Source organism: Schistocerca serialis, chromosome 11 (assembly GCF_023864345.2).
Source record: "Schistocerca serialis cubense isolate TAMUIC-IGC-003099 chromosome 11, iqSchSeri2.2, whole genome shotgun sequence".
Classification (NCBI taxonomy): domain Eukaryota; kingdom Metazoa; phylum Arthropoda; class Insecta; order Orthoptera; family Acrididae; genus Schistocerca; species Schistocerca serialis.
In genome coordinates this window covers 54,878,956-54,902,683 of record NC_064648.1, presented here as the reverse complement: position 1 = coordinate 54,902,683, position 23,728 = coordinate 54,878,956, and the positions used below count along the sequence as shown (strand labels likewise).

At 39.0% G+C, this 23,728-nt stretch overlaps 1 protein-coding gene across 1 annotated transcript in view; it reads right to left on the bottom strand.

Annotated features, from left to right (window-relative positions):
- Positions 1-17,477, bottom strand: part of LOC126426429 (zinc finger protein 543-like) — a 172,156-nt gene extending 154,679 nt beyond the window's left edge. The window contains exons 1-2 of the mRNA XM_050088347.1: positions 17,344-17,477; positions 15,774-15,862 (exon numbers count right to left, since the gene is read on the bottom strand). Coding sequence (XP_049944304.1) covers positions 15,774-15,845 — 72 coding nt within the window. The 5' untranslated portion in view covers positions 15,846-15,862; positions 17,344-17,477. The remainder of the gene's footprint in view (positions 1-15,773; positions 15,863-17,343) is intronic.
- Positions 17,478-23,728: the final 6,251 nt, after the last annotated feature.

The window sequence follows — 23,728 nt, the reverse complement described above, 5'->3', positions numbered from 1 at the left end:
AACTTAACTAGGAACCAGTGTGCACCCTCCTCAACTCTGGTAGTTGAGTTTCTCGTTAGATTATCTGTGACAGTTGAAGTTCTGCCATACCTGTGAATAGCCTTGTTTGCATCCATCCTCGCAACGTCGAGCTCTCACTGGGCAGACGTTGCCTCTGATTTGCGTAACTGAGTACTGGAAAATTTTCTTGGCCTGTGAAATGAATACTAATTAAAAATCTTTCAGTGAATTTAATTTTGGGGTGTGTTTTTGTAAATGGTAGTGGTTGGTGTTATATAGCCAGGGCAGGGCTGTTTATTTTAAACTTAACTCAGCTGAAAAATTCATGTTTTTCTCCTGTCAGGTTGCCACAGGAATTCATAGTGTGTTACTGCAATGTTCGCCATTTGAGCTCAGTCACCTTGGTCCAGTAGAAGTGAAGCAGGTACTAGAAGTTCTTGATTGTTTACCGCAGATCTTAACTAACAAATTGGATGTCATCAGTAACATCCAGTACAAGATTCATCTAACAAATGACATTCCAGAGAGGCAGGACCTTTACAGGCTTTCTCCATCAAAGATGAAATGTATCCATGCTTTGATTACTAATACATTGTTCGATAGGGTAATCAGGCCCTGAACCTCAGCCTTTGCATCTCCCATAACTCAGTATCTATGGGCAGCAGTGGGTTGTTTCATCCAGTTGTGGGTTATCATGCAGTTAATGAGAAGGTAGTTTTGTAATCTGTGAAACTTGCCAATCTACATAATTCTTTTACTTGCTTCAGTTGGGCTCAGTATTTTACTGTCCTGGATCTCAATCAGGCATATTATCACATAATGTTAACAGAGGATTCCAACAATATTACTGCCTTCTGTACAGACTGGAACTTCTAAGATTTTAACAGGGTTCGGTTTGTCAGTGGGAGCTGCCATTCTGTTTTGCCTTCTAGATTGTATTTTGGGTGATTTCAAGTTCAAGTGTGTCTAGAATTACCTAGATGACATGGTTGTTTAGGTTGTTTACAGTGCTGGTCTGTCTGAACATCTGCAACATTATGAGGCAGTCCTGGTTTACCAGAGGGAGGCAGGACTTACTGTGAAACTCTATAAAATCACACTGGCACACAGGTTTCATTCTTGGGACATCTTAGTTCCACCAATTGCATTAGAATTGACCAGGAGCATACTAGTGATTTGCGAAAATTACCAGCTCCTAGAAATAAGGAAGGTGTGGCCTGGTTCTTAGGCATGGCAAATTTTTTTCGCAAGTTGTGCCCAATTTTACTAAATTAGTGGGGTGCCTTAAAAAATTTCAAATGGGATGAAAGTAACCCACTAGTATTAGCCACACCCAATTTTGAGCTCCTGTTCTTGCAGACTGACACCTCTAATTCGTCTGGAGTAGAAAGTGGCAGCTGTCCTCCTGCAGGAGCAGAATGGGAGGGAGTGTGTGGCAGGTTGATGCACTATAGCCTATGCACCTTGGAAACTTTCACCTGCAGAGATGAAACATTCTACGTATGAATGGGAAGCCTTGGCAACTCTGTTTGCCCTTGTGAAATTCAGATTTTAGTTTGAACACTGGGAATTCTGTTTAGAGACTGACAATCGAGGTCTTAGGTTATGGCTCGTTATTTCCGTAACACCCTCCTAGGCAGTCATTTGTGCATTTATAAAACTGTTGTCAAAATCATACAACACATCACCTGGTCCTCCCTGTATAAGGATGTCCACAGGTTGGTGGGGGAGTGGGAGTGCTGTAAGGGAGCTGAGCCCTACCAAAGTTCCCTCAAGGGTCTTTTAGAGTTTCCCCATGAGAAATGCCTGATGCATAAATTTCTTTTTGGTTATATAGGTCTGCTTCCACTGTGTGTGTGGGTATTGGGCACCTATTAGTTATCATGGATGACTTTTCTCGTTTTTCTTTACTCATTCCAAGCACAGGAGTGACCATCCTGGTAGCTATCCAGCAATTATTATGAATTCTTTCTGTTTATAGGCCACCCATGATGCTTGTTAGCTTTTGTTTCCCAGCTATTCATGAGGTTCTGCTTTGCTGACCAGGTGAACTGCAAGTTGAAGGTTGTGCTCATCTTTCACAAGGCTCAGATGAAGTCTGACATGTCAGTACCATGGCTCAAGTTTGTCTTTAACACTGCACAACCCAAAACCCTGGAGGCTGCTCCAGTATCCCTTGTGGTAGCACATACAGTAAATTCTCCTCTTGTCAACCTGTGATCAATCAATGATTTGCTTCTAGAACAAGTCACCCTAGCAGTAACACAGCACAATTGGAGCCAGGCTAGGCATAATACCAAAACTGCCCATCACAGGCTAGCCATCTGCTAGTATCAGGGGCTAAATGGTGCAGTGCAAAGGCTGGGGACAGAGCGTTAGTCCAAAACCCTAATATTGCTCAAAAAGGGGAGCTAGGGGAGTTAGGTTTCGCTAGCAAACTGGCTCCTCAGTTCTTGGGACCCTGTGAGATTGTCAGGGTGGTAGGCCCACAAATCACCTGATTTTGAATTTACACACAAGTAAAGTGTCATGCATGCACATTACCCAGGTGAAGGAGATTCAGATGTAAAGGGGTCCTTAATAGTGGGGAAGGGGGATTTTGGTTTGGTGGGGGAGGTTGAGCCATGGTGGGCTCCCTCTTTGAATTCCAGCCTCATGTGCCTGGCAGATGTCACTTCTCACAGCTCAGAGCTCATGGCACCTTTGGGTATTGTAGAGCCACAATGGGTAGCAAGGAATGGCTATGGATCTCACGGGCAGTCGGTGTCTTGAAGCTGGACTGGAGGATGAGCCATACAGGACTAGTAGGCAGCATGTGGTGTTTGGCCGAACTTTATATGCCATTATCATTATCACCATCACTATCACTACAGTAAAACAATCTTCTTTCAATAATGGTTACTGCCATTCTCTAATCAGCCCCAACATAATTATCACCCATCTAAAAGCTGGTATGTCCACCTCTGGTACTGATAACAGCAGGGAGACATTGTGGCATGGAAGCAATGATTCCTTGGTAGATCACTGGAGGAAGCTGGCACCATATCTGTACACTCAGGTCATCTCATTCCCATATATCCTGGAAGGGGGGATGATCTCTGATGTTATGTTAAATCACACCCCAGATGTGTTCGACAAGGTTCAGAGCTGCTGAGTTGGGTGGCCATCACATCAATTGGAGCTCACCACTGTGTTCCTCAAACCATTCTACCACACTCATGGCATTGTGAAATGGTGCATTATTTTGATGAAAATTGCCACTGCCAGTGGGAAACACAATCGTCATGAAAGGTGGACCTAACACAAACCACTGACCTTGCCACTGGTAGGGAGGATTGTGTGCCTCGGCGATACAGATAGCCGTACCATAGATTCAACCACAATGGAGGGGTATCTGTTGAGAGGCCAGACAAACGTGTGGTTCCTGAAGAGGGGCAGCAGAATTTTCAGTAGTTGCAGGGGCAACCGTTGGGATGAATGACTGATCTGGCCCTGTAACATTAACCGAAACAGCCTTGCTGTGCTGGTACTGCAAACAGATGATGTTAAGGGGAAACTACAACTGTAATTTTTCCCAAGGGGATGCAGCATTACTGTGTGGTTAAATGATGATGGCGTCCCCTTGGGTAAAATATTCTGGAAGTAAAATAATCCCCCATTCAGATCTCTGGGTGGTGTAACTCAGGATGACGACATTATCAGGAGAAAGAAAACTGGCGTTCTACAGAGCATGGAGTGTCAGATCCCTTAATCGGGTTGAGAGGTTAGAAAATTTAAAAATGGATATGGATAGTTTAAAACTAGATATAGTGGGAATTAGTGAAGCTCGATGGCAAAAAGAACAAGACAGAATTATACAGGATTATAAATACCAAAATAGGGGTAATGGAGGAGTAGGTTTAATAATGAATAAAAAATAGGAATGGAGATGAACTACTACAAACAGCATAATGAATGCATTATTGTAGCCAAGATAGACATGAAGCCCATGTCTACCACAGTAATACAAGTTTATATGGCAACCAGCTCCGCAGATTATAAAGAGATTGAAGAAATGTATGATGAGATACAAGAAATTGTTCAGATAGTGAAGGGAAACGAAAATTTAATAGTCATAGGGGAGTGGAATTCCATATTAGGAAAAGCAAGAGAAGGAAAAGTGGTAGATGAATATAGAGTGTGGGAAAGGAATGAAAGAAAGCCATCTGATAGAATTTTGCACAGAGCAGATCATCATACACTGTGTTCAAAAGTATCCAAACACCCCCAAAAACATGTTTTTCATACTGGGTGCACTGTGCTGCCATCTACTGCTGGGTACTCCATATCAGCGATGTCAGTGGTCATTACACATCGTGAGAGAGCATAATGGGACACACTGTGGAACTCATGGACTTCGAATGTGGTCACTTGTGTCATACGTCTGTACAAATATTTCCACACTCCTGAACACCCCTAGGTACACTGTTTCCAATATGATAGTGAAGTGGGAACATGAAGGGACACATATAGCACAAAAGCATACAGCCTTATCTCGTCTCTTAACTAGCAGATACTGCCGACAGTTGAAGAGGGTCGTAATGTGTAATGGGCATCTATCCAGACCATTGAACAGGAATTCCAAACCGCATCAGGATCCACTCCAAGTACTATAACAGTTAGGTGAGAGGTGAGAAAACTTTCATTCCATGGTTGAGCAGCTGCTCACAAGCCACACATCACACCAGTAAATGCCAAATGACACCTTGCTTAGTGTAAGGAGCATAAACATTGGATAATTGAACAGTGGTAAACACTGTGTGGAGTGACAAATCATGTTACACAATGTGGCAGTCTGACGGCAGGATGTGGGCATAGTGAACGCCTGGTGAATGTTATCTGCCAGTATGTGTAGTGCCAACAGTAAAATTAGGTTGTGGTCATGTTTTTGCACCGCTTGTAGTTTTGTGTGGCACTATAACAGCATCTTCTTGTTTCCCATTGTGGAAGAGCAATTCGGAGATGGTGATTGCACCTTTCAACACGACCTGTTTAATGATACAGGTGGAGTGGTTACATGACAGTAACATCCCTGAAATGGACTTCCCTGCACAGAGTCCTGAACTGAAGCCTATAAAACACCTTTGGGGTGTTTTGGAATGCCAGCTTGATGCTTCCCCTCAGTGCAGCCCTCTGTGAAAAATGTGCTGCCATTCCCCAAGAAACCTTCCAGCACCTGACTGAACGTATGACTGCGAGAGTGGAAGCTGTCATCAAAGCTACGGGTGGGCCAACACCCTATCGAATTCCAGCATCACTGATGGAGGGTGCTATGAATTTTGAGTCATTTTCAGCCAGGTGTACAGATACTTTTTATCTCACAGTGTAGGTAACACTTGGTTTAAAAATCATGACAGAAGGTTGTACATGTGGAAGAGGCCTGGAGAAACTAGAAGGATTCAGATAGATTATATAATGGTAAGACAGAGATTTAGGAACCAGGTTTTAAACTGTAAGACACTTCCAGGGCCAGATGTGGACTCTGACCACAATTTATTGGTTGTGAACTGTATATTGAAACTGAAGGAACTGCAAAAAGCTAGGAATTTTAAGAGATGGGCTCTGGATAAACTGAAAGAATCATAGGCTGCAGAGTGTTTCAGAGAGCATTAGGTTAACACTGGGAAGAACATGGGAAGTAGAAGACAAAAGGGTAGCTTTGAGAGATGAAATAGTGAAGGCAGTAGAGTATCAAGTCGGTAAAAAGATGAGGGCTAGTAGAAATCCTTGGGTAACAGAAGAGAGATTGAATTTAATAGCTGAAAGGAAAAAATATAAAACGCAGTAAATGAAGCAGGCAAAAAGGAATACAAACATATCAAACAAGATCGATAGGAAGTGCTGAATGGCTAAGCAGGGATGGCTACAGGACAAATTTAAGGATGTAGAGGCACATATGACTAGGGGCAAGATAGATACTGCCTACAGGAAAACTGAAGAGATATTTGGAGAAAAGAGAACCACATGTAAGACTATCAAGTGCCCAGATGGAAAACTGGTTCCAAGCAAAGAAGGGAAGGCTAAAAAGTGAAAGTATATAGAGGGTATATACAAGGACGATGTACTTGCAGGCAATATTATGGAAATGGAAGATGGTGTAAATGAGGATGAAATGGGAGATATGATAATGCACGAAGAGTTTGACAGAGCACTCAAAGACCTTAGTTGAAACAAGGCCCTGCGAGGAGACAACATCCATTGGAACTACTGATAGCCTTGGGAGAGCCAGCCTTGACAAAACTCGACCATCTGGCGGGCAAGATGTATGAGACAGGCAAATTACCCTCAGACTTCAAGAAGAATATTATAACTGTGATCCCAAAGAAAGCAAGTCTTGACAGGCGTGAAAATTACCAAACTATCAGTTTAATAAGTCACAGCTGCTAAATACCAACATGAATTCTTTGCAGACGATTGGAAAACTGGTACAAGCCGACCTTGGGAAAAATTAGTTTGGATTCCGTAGAAATGTTGGAACACATGAGGCAATACTGACCCTACAATTTTTTGTAGAAGATGGATTAAGGAAAGGCAAACCTACATTTCTAGTATTTGTAGAATTACAGAATGCTTTTAACAATGTTGACTGGAATACTCTCTTTCAAATTCTAAGTGTGGCAGTTGTCGAATACAGGAGTGAAAGGCTATTCACAATTTGTGCAGAAACCAGATGGCAGTTATAAAAGTCAAGGAGCATGAAAGGGAAGCAGTGATTTGGAAGGTAGTGAGACAGGGTTTTAGCCTATCCCTGGTGTTGCTCAATCTGTATATTGTGCAATCAATAAAGGAAACAAAAGAAAAATTATGAGTAGGAATTAAAATCCAGGGAGAAGAAATAAAAACTTTGAGGTTTGCTGATGACATTGTAATTCTGTCAGAGACAGCAAAGGAGCTGGAAGTGCAGTTGGACAGAATGGACAGTGCCTTCAAAAGGGGGGGGGGGTGTAAGATAACCATCACCGAAAGCCAAACAAAGATAATGGAATGTAGTCAAATCAGGTGATGCTGACAGAATTAGATTAGGAAATGAGACCCTTAAGGTAGTAGATGAGTTTTGCTATTTGGGGAGCAAAATAACTGATCATGGTCAAAGTAGTGCAGATTTAAAATGTGGACTGGCAATGGCAAGGGAAGTGTTTGAGAAGAGAAATTTGTTAACATAAACTATAAATTTAAAATGTCAGAAAGTATTTTCTGAAAGTATTTGTACGGAGTATGGAAGTGAAACATGGACGATAAATAGTTTATATGAGCAGAGATCATAAGCTTTCGAAATGTGATGCCATAGAAGAATGCTGAAGATTAGAGGTTAGATCATGTATCTCATGAGGTACTGAATAGAATAGAGTAGAGGAGAAGAGAAATTTGTGGCAGAACTTGACAAGAAGAAGGGATCACTTGGCAGTACATGTTCGGAGGCATCAAGAGAACATCAGTTTAGTATTGGAGGGAAGCATGGAGGGTAAAAATAGTAAATGGAGACCAACGCATGAAGACATGGAACAGATTCTGGAGGATGGTCAGAGTTGAAGAAGCTAGCACAGGATAGAGTAGCATGGAGAGCTGCATCAAACCAGTCTGAGAACTGAGGATCACAACAACCCAAGGGGTGGATGTGGTTTACCACCAGTTTTCAATACTCCTTCTATGAGATAGTGCCTCGCACAAGCTCCATTAGACCCATGGGTAGCCACATGGATGTTTCCCGGAGTATAATGGAGGCCCCGCCAGTACAGGAGTCAAGGAGCTGTTCCCCTTGTGGGTGATGGAAATGCACCCTCCCAAAGGCATGATGAAGGTATCAAGATTCATCAGACCATGCAGTGCTCTGCCATTGCGCCAAAATCCAGTGCCAATAGTTACATGCCTATTTCAGTTGTAGTTGACAATGTCATGGCGTTAACACTGGCACACTCGTGGGTCACCAGCTACACAGACTAATCATTAGGAGTGTTTGGAGCATTGTGCATTCAGACACACTTGTTATCTGCCCAGCATTAATATATGATGTTTGCTGCCTGTCTTATTTTACCATTCTGCCCAGCTTATGATGTCTACCATCTGTCATGACGGGTGCTTGGCCACCCCCATAATGTCTGGACATGGTTTTAGCTTTGTATTGCCAAGTGTTGAAGACAACAGCCACAGCACTCCTCGACCACCCAACAAGCTGTGCAGCTTCCAAAATGCTCATGCCAAGCCTTCAGACCATCAAAATCTGCTCTCGGCGAAACTCAACAGATTGTGTGCATTCCCCATTCTATACACGGACAGCATGCTCACTGCTAATCCATGCACTGTACGTGTGTCTGACCAGCAGACAAGGCAAGAAGCTATTGCCTGGATGAGTTTATACTGATAGCAGATTGTTGGTTATAATGTTTTGGCTGATGTGTATATGGATTTAGTATCATGACTTCCAAATGGATGTTGGTCAATGCCAAGGGAACCATACTGCAACATTCAATGCATTAATTTATTACAAGGGTGTACCAGAAAATAATGCCTCCAAAATTTTTATCCCATTAAGAATATCAGTTGAAGTATTACTTGTCATGCATATTACTCTGGCAGTGTTCCCACTTTGCTGACAATATGCAGCATCCTCCTGCTGGAGAGTTCTGAATTACAGTATGTAACATGGGTGTGTGTTATTTAACCATGTCAGCATGTGAGAAAACTCTCAGGAAACAGAGCACAAATTCAAATAGTTCATCCACATGTGGAGCACCGTCTCTTTCAGCATGACAATGCCAGACCATACACAACTTTTTTTGCACCTACAAGAGTGACACCTTTGATTCATTATTATTGATGATCTTCCACACTGACCCAGTTTGAGCAAATGAATTTTCAACTGTTTGTAAAACCTAAAGAACACCTTCAAGGAATTAACTGCAATAGTGATGAATTAGTGTGAGCAGAGGTGAGGCTGTGGGTCTGCCAACAAAGTCAAACATTCTACAGTGAAAACACCAACAACCTGGTGTCTCATTGGGAAAAAGGTGTTCAGTGCCAGGGTGACAATGTTTGAAATAAATATATAAACATGAAGATTGAAGATGTAAAACGTTAATAAAGTGTTTTCATTAAAATGCTTCAATAATTTTCAAGTAGAATTTTAAGCCATTACTTTCCAGCAAGTTCTCATGCCCAAAATGTCAACAAATAAAACTTAATTTTAATTAATTTGGCAAAGAAGGTGTCTTTCAATTGATATAACATCTACATGCATCTCTTAAGGTTATATGGAATTTCAGTCCATCAACTAACACAGCACACAATGTAAGAGAAGACTTCTTGTGGATGAAAGTTCCATTCTGGGCATCATTTGGATTTTTCGGTAAACATTAAGCTGTGCTACTGGTCAATTTGTTACCACATCCCTTATTTGGCTTCCACATTTCTTGGCTTTCTCAGCTCACAGCTACACTGCCACCTTTCAACCTAGGCTAGGCCTTGAGCTGCACTATGTAGCAGTCTCTCACCGCAACCAATATTTCAAGGGGGCTAACATGTTAACCTTGTAACCTTTGAATAGTTCTCAGGTTCAGGTCCAAGGTCAATGACTGTTCAAACTCCTTTTCATTCAACACAATGTGTTCTGCATACTTATTCTATATGCCAAACCATCATTACGTCAAGGGTCAAATCCAAAGCCTGAACCACGTTGGGTCTACGCACTCTTACTGTATTTACTAGTATTTAGTATATTTACATTCCTATCATTTCCTCTCAATGATGGTATAGGATTACTGTTCTGATACTGCTCATCAATTGAATTGCAAGCTGTTCACAAAGTTTGTATAAACTATAATGAAGCTCTCACATATATTCAAATGCTAATGCTGCATTACTGCTATCGCAGTACTTCTGCAGTTGCACCCAAGATGGATGTTGAAGCAGACTTTTTCAGCGCAGACAGTACACAAGTAGTTTGTGTGACTGTGTCAGAACCCTCAAATCTGGTTTGCAGATTAAAAATGCCAGTGGCGCCTAGTGAATTTGTTTGCCTGCTGACAAATGGTTCAAATGGCTCTGAGCACTATGGGATTTAACATCTGAGGTCATCAGTCCCCTAGAACTTAGAACTACTTAATCCTAACTGACCTAAGGATATCACACACATTATGTCCGAGGCAGGATTCAAACCTGCGACCGTAGCAGTCGTGCAGTTCTGGACTGATGTGCCTAGAACCGCTTGGCCCTGCGGCCGGCTGCCTGCTGACAGCTGAATACCCTAAAAACACTTAAACTGTAACAGATTTTAAGTGGTGTGTGTAAGATTACTTACAACAGTAACTGTAACATTCTGGCAGTTTCACTATCAATATGTGTAGCAATATGCAGTAAACACAGAAAGTGGTTATGAACAAACCTGTCAATATTTAATGTGTAACCCCTTGGCTTCATCAAAACTTTGCTGCCGACATACAAATTCATTCTGCACCTACAGGCTGTGTAACAATTTATGCTTCCATGTGATATTTGTCTAAAATTTAAGTTTACTGCTGACAGTTCTATCTACACTTTGTTCACATATTCAGAGTCAACACTTAATGTTAATAGTACTACAAAACATAGTTCACAGATTAGTGACCATGCCAATGTCACTTCAAAATTATTTTCAAATAATTTATTTTACTTCATTAATGACTAAATTATAATTCTCACTCCATTCCATGATAAACTGCCTTAGGGTCAGTCCATGACAGTTCAACCAGGGGCTCCAGCTCATAGTCTCAGATTTGACTGAAATTCAGTACACTAATTCTACCATGTGTGGAACACTCGTGTACAAAGTATTAGTTTCCAGTGCCAATTAGTTCCAGAATTATGACTTGTGACAGAAGGTGGCATAACCCAGATATTGCAACCCGCATCTGGCAATCTATCTTCAGACCCAACTTCAGGTCTTAACAACTTTGGAACTGTTCCACACAGTCCAGTGAAATTTTTACAACCCAGTAACATCCATTTGGAGAACACACTATGAATCAAAACACCAACAACGTATTTCTGAAGGAAAATGAAAAATTCCAAAATGTGATTAAAAAATGTAATACATTAAAAGGTACATATTGTAGGTGCCCTCTATGCCAAATATAATTCACTCAAAAAGGGTATAAATCTTTTTTAATGGTAAGCTTAATATGGCCTAAACACACACGGAACTCATCATGCCCATATCAGTCACAAAAACCGAGTTACATGCACATGAAAAGACAAAAATTTGAAAAATTACCTGAAAAACATGGATTTTAGAAGTGTGGTAGCACAAAAGGGACAAGTGGTATCCAAGCCAAATTTCACACACTGCATAAATACGCCATAATATAATATGTGGCAAAATTTCAACTTCTTATTGCAGGACATTTGTGTACAATGGAAGTTGACAGATGTATTTGGTGATGTAGCCATTGTTCCACAACACAATTTTGTAAAGACATATTGTAAACTGTTCTGCCTCTTCTTATCCTGTCCCACAACTGTTTAATCACTAAGTAACAACATACAGACAGATTAACACAACCTATCATTAATGTTTACTGCACCTTAACTGCTAAAAACCAGTTGATTGTGCTTCAAACAGAAATTCTCCCTCACTTTAGCTACTGTACTCTGTACACTGAGTGGCAAATTGTACTGTCTTCCTGACACTGTGGTAGGACTGGAACTGTCATAAGAATATGTTCAAAAGGAATCCAACACCTGTCTGCCAAACATAGCCAATGAAATGATCTTGCTGGTCATGCTGGTGCCATGAAGTTCACAAATACATCACCTTCTGCTTCACAGTGCTCTGCAACACATCCTAAGTACCATTTGTCATCATAAACAGCAATAACATAGCATCCTGTTTTTGCTTCTGAATCTTGAATCAGACACACTGTGAAGACACATGTTGTGCATGAGCCTGTAGTTATAACCGGACAGTCTGCTCATCTGCACATTGTCAGAGTCCACTAGAGAGAAGTGATGATGGCTCCTTGTGGCTGCAACAGTTTTAACGTGTTCTATTCTGCTTTTTAGCAAGTCTTTGACTGATTTCACCTCATCTTTTGTAACAGAATGATTGTATGCCAGAGATATTTTTCTGTACCCAGGTAAATAAGTGAAGAGGTGTTAGAATGTGAACTTCTGTAGGGTGCTGAAGACTAGCTCGTGATGCCATCTGCTTGATGGTAGCACCAATACCATCACATATTTATACCATGACTTGTTGCAAAAAATTCCATTCTACATGAATCTGAAAATCATGGTAATGTATGCATAAACTTGAGATTTTTACAGTTTTTGTACTGACTTGCTGCCCCATCACTGAAGTATTTCACAAAATGTATGTGAGGTAGCTTGTTTTTTGCATATGCCATGATAGTGCGAATGTGGGCGTGAACTGCAATGGCATCATGAATTAAACAGTCACTAAAAACACACAGGTTCACGACAGACACATCACCTGATTCACCTCTACAGTAAATCGCAAATGGCTGGAGAGTTGCTTGACTGTCGTCCCAATGATATCCTTGGATGGCATCTTGAACTATAAACGCATAATTTTCAGAAAAGTCTAGTATTCCTATAATTTCATCTTGTTTCAAATTATCCTTACAAAACTGGAGATAAGCCGATTGTGCTGTTGCTGTGAAGCTGTGTGTGGTCAGTTTGTCCATTTTTTGACAACACATTTCAACAGATTCTTCCAATGTACTTTTCTTTGTTTCAAGGCTTGTGTGATCCATGCGTGTCCATTGTTTATAAGAAACATGTTCATCATCATTCATAAGGAGTTCACCATACAGTTTGTTATTCATGTGTTCTGCAAGATTTGCCGTACCAGGACACTTTTCTCACCTGTGTATCATGCACTGGTAGGAACTGATGTCACACACTAGCAGCTTCATTGCACCCTTGAAATCCAGACCAGAATCCTTTATAGCAGCAAACATCAGCTTAACATTTTGATGGGTCTCACATACACAGACATTGTGTGTGTCCCTTGCACTTACAGGCACAACCCATTTTGGCAGAAGATTGAAAAAAGATGATAAACCTGCTTTGGTATTGGGATACTTTTCCTTGAATTCTACATTAGTTCTGATATATTGAACAGCAACAGTCTTTTTTGCATCTGTACACATACATTTCCCATTTTCACTGTTACATAGTGGTTTTTTCTCCAGGCATTATTCGGCTGTAGTCATTACTTTCATAAAACTCCGACACTAGCGCCTTTATTTCTGAACTCAATTGCTTACCCTGAGCCTGCTGAAGTTGTGCTTGCTTTACCATATCTGTAGAAACATTGAATTCCTTTTCAGTGTAGTCAATAGACCAGCTGAAAGGTGCAAGGGTAAGGATAGCTACTTTTTTCTGGTGTGTGGATATGGCACATTTTTCTTTCAAATTGTGCACAATTTTGTCCAAATCAGAGCATTTCTGGCATGATTTCTGTTCCTTTGGAGCAGATAGTTCTTCCTCTTCCACCATTAGTGTCAGCTATTTTGTGTTTTAATTCCATTTGAGTTTTTTGTAGTTTTCTTCTACCATAGCTGGGCCTGTCTCTTTTTCCAACTTTGTGTGTCTTCATGGGAGACAAACCAAGAGCAGTCGCTGAAGTATTTAATTGCTCATCCACTGTGGTTGTAGGTGGCTGATACTTTTCATCAGTCATGTTTAAATTATCAGAATATTCTTCATTTTTTAGCAGTGTAACACACATGGAACATAACATTTGTTCTGGTTTCATGTTAAGTCCCATGCACTGATGCATTTTCAGTACTGATTTTATATCAATTTCTCTGAGGCTACACTTCACTGTCTTCTTATGAATCTAAAATGGATCAAGACAACTTTTTTGTAGGAAAGAATACTTATCCAGAAACACTTTCATATGATAATAAACACTAAAGTTTCCTGGAACTTTACTTCTTGTGCCCACAAGGTGTATCCCAGAACTCCATAGCAACAAATCTTGGTCCTATTCATCCAGATCATACAGTACCAAGCGAATGCCACATTTTGTTCCATATGTTGTTTTATGACATTCAGACACTTGTTCTCTACCAATACTGCAACTTGTTTGAACAAAAGCTCCACTAGTACACTCTTCTCCCCCCATATGGCTTTCCACAACAGTACTGACCAGTCTGAACTAGAATCTTAAAAACATGAGTAACCAGTAATTGTTGATTGTTTCCTTCATTGTTCCTGCCTAACAATGACTCATTCTATTCCTGAAAACTACCATTGTTTAACTTTGTTGCCTAATGGTTCCCAACAATTGCTGCAGCTTTATCTGAAATAAGCTGTCTGCATCATCACTATTGCTCGCTAAATGATGTTAAAAGAAACTTAACCAAATACATCTCTGTCAACTTTTATTGTACACAAATGCCTTGCAATAACAAGTTGTAATTTCGCCACATATTATATTATGGTCTACTTATGCAGTGTTTGAAATTTGGCTTGGATATCACTTGTCCCTTTTGTGCTACCACACTTCGAAAATCCATGTTTTTCAGGTAATTTTTCAAATTTTTGTATTTTTGTGGACATGTAACTCTGTTTGTGTGACTGATATGGGCAAGATGAGTTCTGCATGTGTTTAGGCCACATTAAGCTTACCACAAAAAATTTATACCCTTTTTGAGTGATTATATTTGGCATAGAAGGCACCTACAATATGTACCTTTTAACGTATTACATTTTTTAATCACATTTTGGAATTCTTTATTTTCCCTCAGAAATATGTTGTTGGTGTTTTGATTCATAGTGTGTTCTCTAAGTGGATGTTACTGGATTATAAAAATTTTACTGGACTGTGCAGAAAAGTTCCAAAGTTATTAAGACCTGAAGTTGGGTCTGAAGATAGATTACCAGATGCGGATTGCAATTTCCGGGTCATGCCACCTTCTTTCACAAGCCATAATTCTGGAACTAATTGGCAGGGGAACTTAAAATTTTGTACGTGAGTGTTCTACACTTGATAGCATTGGTCTACTAAATTTCAGCCAAACCTGAGACTATCAGCTGGAACATTTTTCTCAAATTGGTTGAACTGACTTGGAATGCCTCAATAATAAAAACTGAGCGAGGTGGCGCAGTGGTTAGCACACTAGACTCTCATTCGGAAGGACTACAATTCAATACTGTGTCCGGCCATCATGATTTAGGTTTTCCGTGACTTCTGTAAATCACTCCGGGCAAATGCTGGGATGGTTCCTTTGAAAGGGCACAGCCAAGTTCCTTCCCTAATTTGATGACCTTGCTGTTTGGTCTCCTCCCCAAAATAACCCCAACCCTACACTGCAATAATGCATTAACTCCACCCACACCATTTATAAAGTTAATGGCACTGCTAACATTCACTACAGTCACAGTTATTCTTAAGTTGCACATTAAGGTTGCCATTTAAAAGAAGCGCATCAGAGCAGGATATACCCACCTTATGGCAACCACTTTATCAATATAATTGGGTTGTGCATTAAAAAAGTTTTCAATGATTACTGAATGTTAAATCTAACCTCTTCCTCAGTTCTATGTGAGGTTTAATACAATGCTTATTTCAATGCACTGTGCAAAATGTATTTAAGACTGAAAGGTTATAAGTTTTATAGTAAACAGAATTACTCATGTTTCCAGCAGTAGGACATCAATTGTATGTATTCACGCGCCATACTGCACACACAAATTAATGAAACACTGTTAAGAAATACAAGTAAGCCACTTACCATGAAGCATAACTCAGTTTGTACTTCATCCGTTTCCTCTTTTTTAATCCACATACTTGGTTCCTGGTCCATGGCTTCAGTTCTACAGTCTGAAAAAGAAAAGCAATCAGATAAGAATAGCTGTACTCAGTTTCCATTGTTATCATGAAGTATAGCTCAAAGGCAGTACTTTCACTCAGGAAAAAGATTCAAAGTGGCTGAGGAAAAGAGTGTTTAGTGATACAAGCTCACTCACATTTCTCGTGTCATGAAGAGTGAGAACAATCATACAATAACATTCACTGGAACCGGAATATTTACAGTTGCTACTGCTCCTTTGTAACACTGGCTTATGGATACTGCCCTAAAGTGACAATTATGAAACATGTGTATTTTTTGTGCATGCACTAACTTCAGTATTACTAACAAAGCAGTCAATAGACTGCAGCGAAATTACTGAATAACTCCAAATATTTCATTCTACACTTTGTTCATTGCATTACTTAATTTCAGTCTGATAGAGGAATGATGAAAATCCAGACATACTGATTGATTGCTTATCAGTGAATATGCATTTTCAACATGGGTATTTCCTTGAAACTTTCTTCCTCTGTATTCATTCACGGATGTATACTCAATAAGCGCCATTATTTTGGAATCTTTACATGCTATTAAAGAAAACCACATACCTGCACTGTAGATTGCACACTGCAATGCGGAATTTCTCATTTTTTATTACTATCAAGATTAAACATTGGTTAGTTTTTTCTTACAAAACTGATCTACTGAAACGACTTCCTACTATCTGTAAATATGAAGAATGACCTAAGTTCTGGAGACATGTAATGCTTTATGTTAGACAAATTACAGTTAATTTGTACCTCGTATTTCGCCAGTTCCTAAATACTGTTACAGAATTCCAACACAGAACTCCATTAAAACCCACACACCACAACACACTAGTATTTACACATGATTAGACGAATACTAACGACACGAATAATCAAAGCACAAAGTAAACTAAAAAAATGCAACAGAATTACAGCATTTACTTTCATGCGAACATACTCAGACCATGAAATGATGAAGTAACTGTGACCATCTGAAAAAATGTTTACGTTAGCCCTCAAATCTGAAGCCGCTATATGACTACATCAGATCACAGCAGATTATCATCACAAACGTTATTACAGCTAATTAAGTCAACATAACCGCACTAACATAGTGATTGTTCGAACTTCACTGTCCGCCTTTCCTCGTCAGTAACGAAATGCATGGCGATCATTGCAAAGACAAACTGCTCCTGACAACACGTCACAATCTCAGCCGATTCTTTTATGAAGGTACACGTAACGATTTTACAGGGCAGACCAAAACAGCAAGCACTAGTAACTCAGGTGTTTGATTGTTATGAACATAACCTCAAAAATTACAACTTTCACACACCCTCACCAACCATACTATATGTGATGTGCTTACAATTAAATACAGAATAAAATCTCATACTTATATAACCATTCGTACCTAAAAAAAAAGGAAGAAAAAAAAGGAAAAGAAAGAAGAAGAAGACAGCAGCATCAAACATAGTTACCAAAGCGTCTGCAACAGATATCAGCGAACTATTACGCGTGAATTTACTTCGGAAACAATTTTTTCACTTATTCCTGTTTGCAGTTTATAAACGCTTATAAATGACGTAGAGAATGTCACACAAATTTCCGCAAAACCACGAGAGTGCAGCTTATTGGACGCACGAACGCGCAAAACCAAAGGCTTACAGCAATACAAAGCACTGTACCGTGAGCTGTGAGAGAAGCAGTATCGAAGAACTGCAAAGATAAAGTGCGAAAATTAAATTCCATAGGATATTCAATCCCTTTGGTACATACGTATCGCTATTTGAGTACAACAACTAGATAACATAAAATAGCTGTTATTGCAGGAATGCGTTTGAAAATTTCTTGGAATTTTAGATCTTCAATGTACTGTGTGGGAACACTGATCTGAACAGGGACATCACATGATTGTAATTTTCCTTTGTTACAGGCAGCACGCGCATCTACAGGGTGCTTGACAGAGAGTCTTGTTGATTTTTTTTTTCTGGTTAGATTTATGAGCTCTAAACACTTCGTCAAAGTTTTCATTAAATCACATAACAAATTGGCGCTGTTTTATGACATTCCCATCCGAAGAAGGAAGGAAGATCGTATTTAACGTCACATCGACATCAAGGTCATTAGAGACAGTGCACAAGCTCGGATTGTGTTAAGGATGGGGAAGGAAATAGGATGTGCCGTTTCAAATAAAACATCCTGGCTTTTGCTTGGAGCCTAAATCTCTATGGTCAGATACTGCTTTGAACCACCGTTCTTCTAATTGCGAGTCCAGTGCGCTAACTACTGCGCCATCTCACTTGGTATTAGTAATCTGACTGGTTTCCTGTTCAAATCTTCTTTTGTAACAGCAATGTAATGAATCGGATGATACAGCCAATTGGTAATCTTCTCACGGGCTGCTTCATGAACAATATAAGGTTAGTTACTCCCTTCTTGTCGCATATTCAGCAACAATATTCCAGTCAGCAGGCCAGTTCACTTTTACCAACTTTTTTTAAAATTCTGTAGTGACTGCCAAAGGCAATGAGATACATTCCATTTCACTGTGACGAATAAACATTAATTTTAAATCAATGAATTCTAGGTGAGATTTTCCAGTGTTTAATTAATTCTAGGTTAGAGATTTCCTGAATAGCAGACGAGCTTGTTGCAGCAACAAATTTGTTTGGATTCTGCCCTGCACAACAATCGCTAAAATGAGATTTACCATTGTTGGTAGAGACTTCAGCATCCATACAAACAGCTTGCTATCTCACATCTTCCTCGTTTTCCCTGTATTTCCGAGCACATGAAACAGTCTTCTTATTTTCACCTTATGGCATTGTCTGTAAAATTTAAAAAATGCAGTTGCTGCTTATAAAACAAAGTATTGTTCACAGGATCAGTTGTTGTCAACAAAACTTGCTGGAAACGGAAGTTGCAGCTTACAATTCTTTGATATAACTTTTGGGCCCACTCCATGTCTTGTACCTTCTCCTTTCGAGCCCTGTCTTTTTCTAAAAGGTGAGCATTATAATTAGGTGTAAATGCATCTTTATTGACCCCAGGCCATGTATAGACGTCACTGATCCTTTTTTTTTCTTTTTAAGATGATGGAAACAGAGACTATAATCCTCTGAAACTTTCTTCCTGTAAATATGGTCTGTATGATCAGATTTGTACAGGGATTACATGAGTTTTGATGTTAAGTGACAATCTTAGGAATTTTTTTTTCCACAGTGAAAGTAGTAAGACTGAGCCACTGAAAAACTCTCAGCTTGATTCCTCACACCATCCCAAAGTTCTGGTGAACTAAATTTTCTTAGATGATGGTCCTTCTGTCTTCTTAAATTGGGTTTTGAATGCTCTTTTCTTCATCGCTATAACCGCAACACCTTGACAGAGTCCAAGTTTAATCAGATACATGGTCTTACAGACGTTGATTCATTCTGTTCTTCATAGCAAGTAGAACATAACAGTGAAGTTCCTTTTTGAGTTCACTGAATTACTGCAAATAAGGCCCCTTTTCCTCTCATACATCTCTAATTTGTAATATCTTTAAAAAATGTTCAGCATTTTCTGTATTGATAAATTTCTTATGACATTTACTTCGGCAGTTTTCCCAATGCGGATCTTTCATGTAAGCTCCTGGAACATGGAGTTCCCTGGGTGAAATGTAGGATTCTTTGCACTGGTATCTGATTTTGAAAACATTTATATCCCCGTGTTCTCAATGTTTATATATGTTTTATGGCGTTGCTTGTCCTTGAAAGCGTTTCTCCTGTGTCTATAAATTCTGTCCTTTACTGGAGTGCCCATCAGTAATGTCACCTTCATTTCTTGTCTACAATAGCTCTGAACCTTGTTACCATCAGTTGGCTTTAATTGCCTCAAATTAAGATTTCCTCATTTTTGTTGCTCTTCATCTGATCCATTACCAGATGTTGGCTGCTATTCAAAAATAGGACGAGAGATATCCGATGGCGAATGTGAATCATGATAGTTATCACTGGCCAGGAGAGTATAGGGAAAGTGACTGATTTGTGTGGTATGTCATTCAAGAAATATGAAGAATCAAGGCTACTTACAGAAGAACAGAGACAAAGTCTTGTATCTTGTGTAGCCTGTATTTTATACTTCACTTACTTTTCACACTTGCAGAAATAAAGAAAAGGATTCCACTCTGCATCCATAGAAAATGAAGGGAACAGAAAAAAGAAATAAAGCGTTGAACTTTGATGTCAAAGCAACGGTATTTCAGAAGACTATTGTTATACATACAAGCAAGACACTGCAAATTCCACTATATTTTCCTGTGGAACTCATAACTAACAAATTGATAGTACATGAGAGCTCTGAAATCAAACAAAGGCCCCTGATTTTTTAACTCTTTATGGCATAAATAGGACAAAACCAGAAATAATGGGGGAAAAAATGCTCACCAAACATTGTTGCCAATATAAACAGTGTTACTGTCACACACAGACAACATAAATATTTCTGTTTATGGAGTTTAGATATTACAGTTGTGTAGTTCAAGATATCTCCCTCAGGCATTACAGTTATGGTACCATTGCTAGTTCTTATTAAGAAACACCTGCACAATTCAAGATAGCTATTTGTAGCAGAGAAATGTTCACTGTCATAATATTTGCATATTTGTTGAAGGGAGTATTGCGATCCAACAGTACATCCTGAGAGATGCCTAGCTGTAGCAGAGGGATGAGTAATAGTGAGGACTCAAAGGTGCAAAAGATCGAGTTATTGTATTAATGTCACGATATTTTGAACAGTTGTAAAGATTGGTTGAAATACTATGAATAACTGTACAGCAGCTAAAGACACAATGACCACTCTAGTAAAAACGACCTTATTCAAAGCAGGCAGCAATTTTTGAAAATGTCAATTGAAAAAATATTACAAAAAAATGCTGTTACAAAATATATTACCTACAAAATAGAGGTTATAATCTACATATAGTTTAATACGTATTAAGGTATGATAACTGAGCTTAACATTTTATCTGGAAGTATCTATCAGATTTTAAAGAATTTCAAGTAAAGCAAGCTTGATACCATTTTAACAATGGTATCCTCATTCAAAGAATCTTTCACATAGATTTTAAATTTATATCAACTTGAAACAAAACGCCGTTTTGAGAATTTTCAGAAGTTGCAATTGCTACGGTTAGGATATTTCGCAGTAAATTGGCGTTTGTGTTTATAAGAACAGTTTTTCGTTCTGATGGGATTCGATTTCATTTCAAATTTAGCTTTAAATATGTGAAAGCATTAATAAATTTTGTGTTGATATTTCATTATAACATTTGTGACCAAAAAACGAAAATGAATTTATTATACTGGAATTATGATATCTTAAAATACTGATAGTTGCACAGTAATGTAAATATCTACTTGCCTATACTGAGTGTTCTCTAAAATCATTGTCACTCTTTGGTAAGGAAAATGGAACTGTGTTACCTTACTAACAAGCACCAACTGAAAGCAATTGCTGAAATATAGAATAAGATTCCTTTCACAAAATTTAAGTATATTTTGCCACTTAACAAAAATTTTGTTTACATCTCATTCTTGCAAAATGATAGCTCAGAGAATATGTTAAAACAGTGACTATTCATAAATTAATTAGAATCAAAACCCAATAATAGAAAGTTGCAACATCCGCTACATCTATACTACTTTACTTAGTTCTTGTCTTTCCCTCTGGAACACAGGGCTGTGACGAAATTCCTCCACCTGGTACGATTTCTAGCAAGTCTCTTCACTACACTCCAGGTTTTCCCATCCTCTGCAGCGTCTCTCTCGATCATTCTTTTCCATGTCTGTTTGGGACGACCACGTTTTCTAACTCCTTGAGTGTTCGAGTCCAATGCCATCCTTTCAACAGCTCCATCTGGTTTCCTCCATGTATGCCCAATCCAGTCCCATTTTCTTTCTTTGATTTGTATATTGGTTGGATGCTGATTTGTCGCCCTCTAGAGATCTTCTTTTGTCATTTTATCTGGCCATCTCACATTTAAAATACGCCAATCAAAAACCTGTCTCCTATCCTCTTCCCATCCCTAGCCCACACTTTTTCATTTCCTTCCCATTTCCCCCACATAACAGATTCTGGAGGATAAACCACGTATAGGGGTGTCGGAGGAAATGCCAAGCGCATATGCCGAACGTCTGGCAAATCGTCAGTGCCTGGGCGATAAGGCAGCCCCACCAAGGCAATTGGAAGCGGTGGACTAATCACCCATACTCCTTAAATACTCTGATTACTGAAACCGAGACGAGAATATAAAACTGGATGGATAAACTGGTAATACATCTGTACTGACGTATCTAATTTCTTTTTCCTGGAAAGGTTATAGGTTTCCTCCTTCTGTAGTGTTTAAAAAAGTACTCATGCTCAAGCTCAGTGCAAAATACATACCACAAAGCTACTCAAACTAGGCTCGATATAGTTTACAAATAAAATGAAGTTTCTTTTTTTTAAGAGATGTATGTGCCAATTAAGCACCAAATCAAAGTTGATTGCAGTGTCTACTACTTAAGTGACAAAACTGACCTGCTGATACATAACACAGTGAAATAAAAATCACTGTTTGGATGATATATGTCTTTTTTGTTGCATGACAGCAGACAGGCAAATACATATTAATTAAAACACTGGATAAAAGTGCACTTACAAACCCAGCTGTCAACTGCAAATCTGGAAGCTCATTCGGAATTTTCTATGGCACTAAATAAAGTTAGATGGTATTTTATTCTGTTAGGTTACAATTTAATCACTTAGGCACAGTTTTTGGCAAAATAAGATACACAAGTAGATTACTGCAATGTCGAACATATGTCTCAGGCTACAGTACTCATCAATTTTTTATTTCAGTCGTACTTCCATCTTCATTGGTTTTGTAACTCGAAACTAAACTGTCACAAGTTAGATGGTATTTTATTCTGTTAGGTTACAATTTAATCACTTAGGCACAGTTTTTGGCAAAATAAGATACACAAGTAGATTACTGCAATGTCGAACATATGTCTCAGGCTACAGTACTCATCAATTTTTTATTTCAGTCGTACTTCCATCTTCATTGGTTTTGTAACTCGAAACTAAACTGTCACATTCCAACGTTTCAAGGTCTTGCGCTACTATTACTATGCAGATCAGTCTGTCAGCACACCTATGTTTCCTTCCATTCTCATTTGTTGGCTTCGCCAATTCACAGTCAAGGGGTCCAACACCAGCCCTAACCTAGGCTTCAGGCTTCACTACAGGTCATTGTGTCACTAAATCTAGTTTTTCCATTCATTAAACAACTATGAAAATCAGTAACAAACTCTAAAATTCATAATAACCAGACACATAAAAGTTATTTTGGCGCTATGCATATTAAAAATAATGTAATCAAATCATTCCACCTACTGCCATCCAATTGCCTATGACCAGCATCAATACATTTCCATCAGCACACAATGCAAGAGCCACCAACCCTGTATGTGTACTCTAGTCACATTCTGTAATGAAATATTAATCTTAATCACCTGTTACGTATCAAGTGCATGTTAGGTAATGGTAACATCTTATTAAACACCCCAGATTCTCATTATATGTAATTTACTTAATGTTACCACATGTCATTGACCGTACTTGTAGGTATTTTAACCATAACAAACATCACACATATAAGAATGCTAAGCAAAAACGAAAATTTATTCACAACCTGCAAATATGCGGCCAGCATTAACTTGTACCAAATGAGAGAGACAGTTTGTGTATGTGTACCAAAGAGATATGATAATTTGCTTTAAGCACCACAGAAATGCAATGTGCCTGACAAATGCTGTATGTCAATCTCGAGTCACATCTACT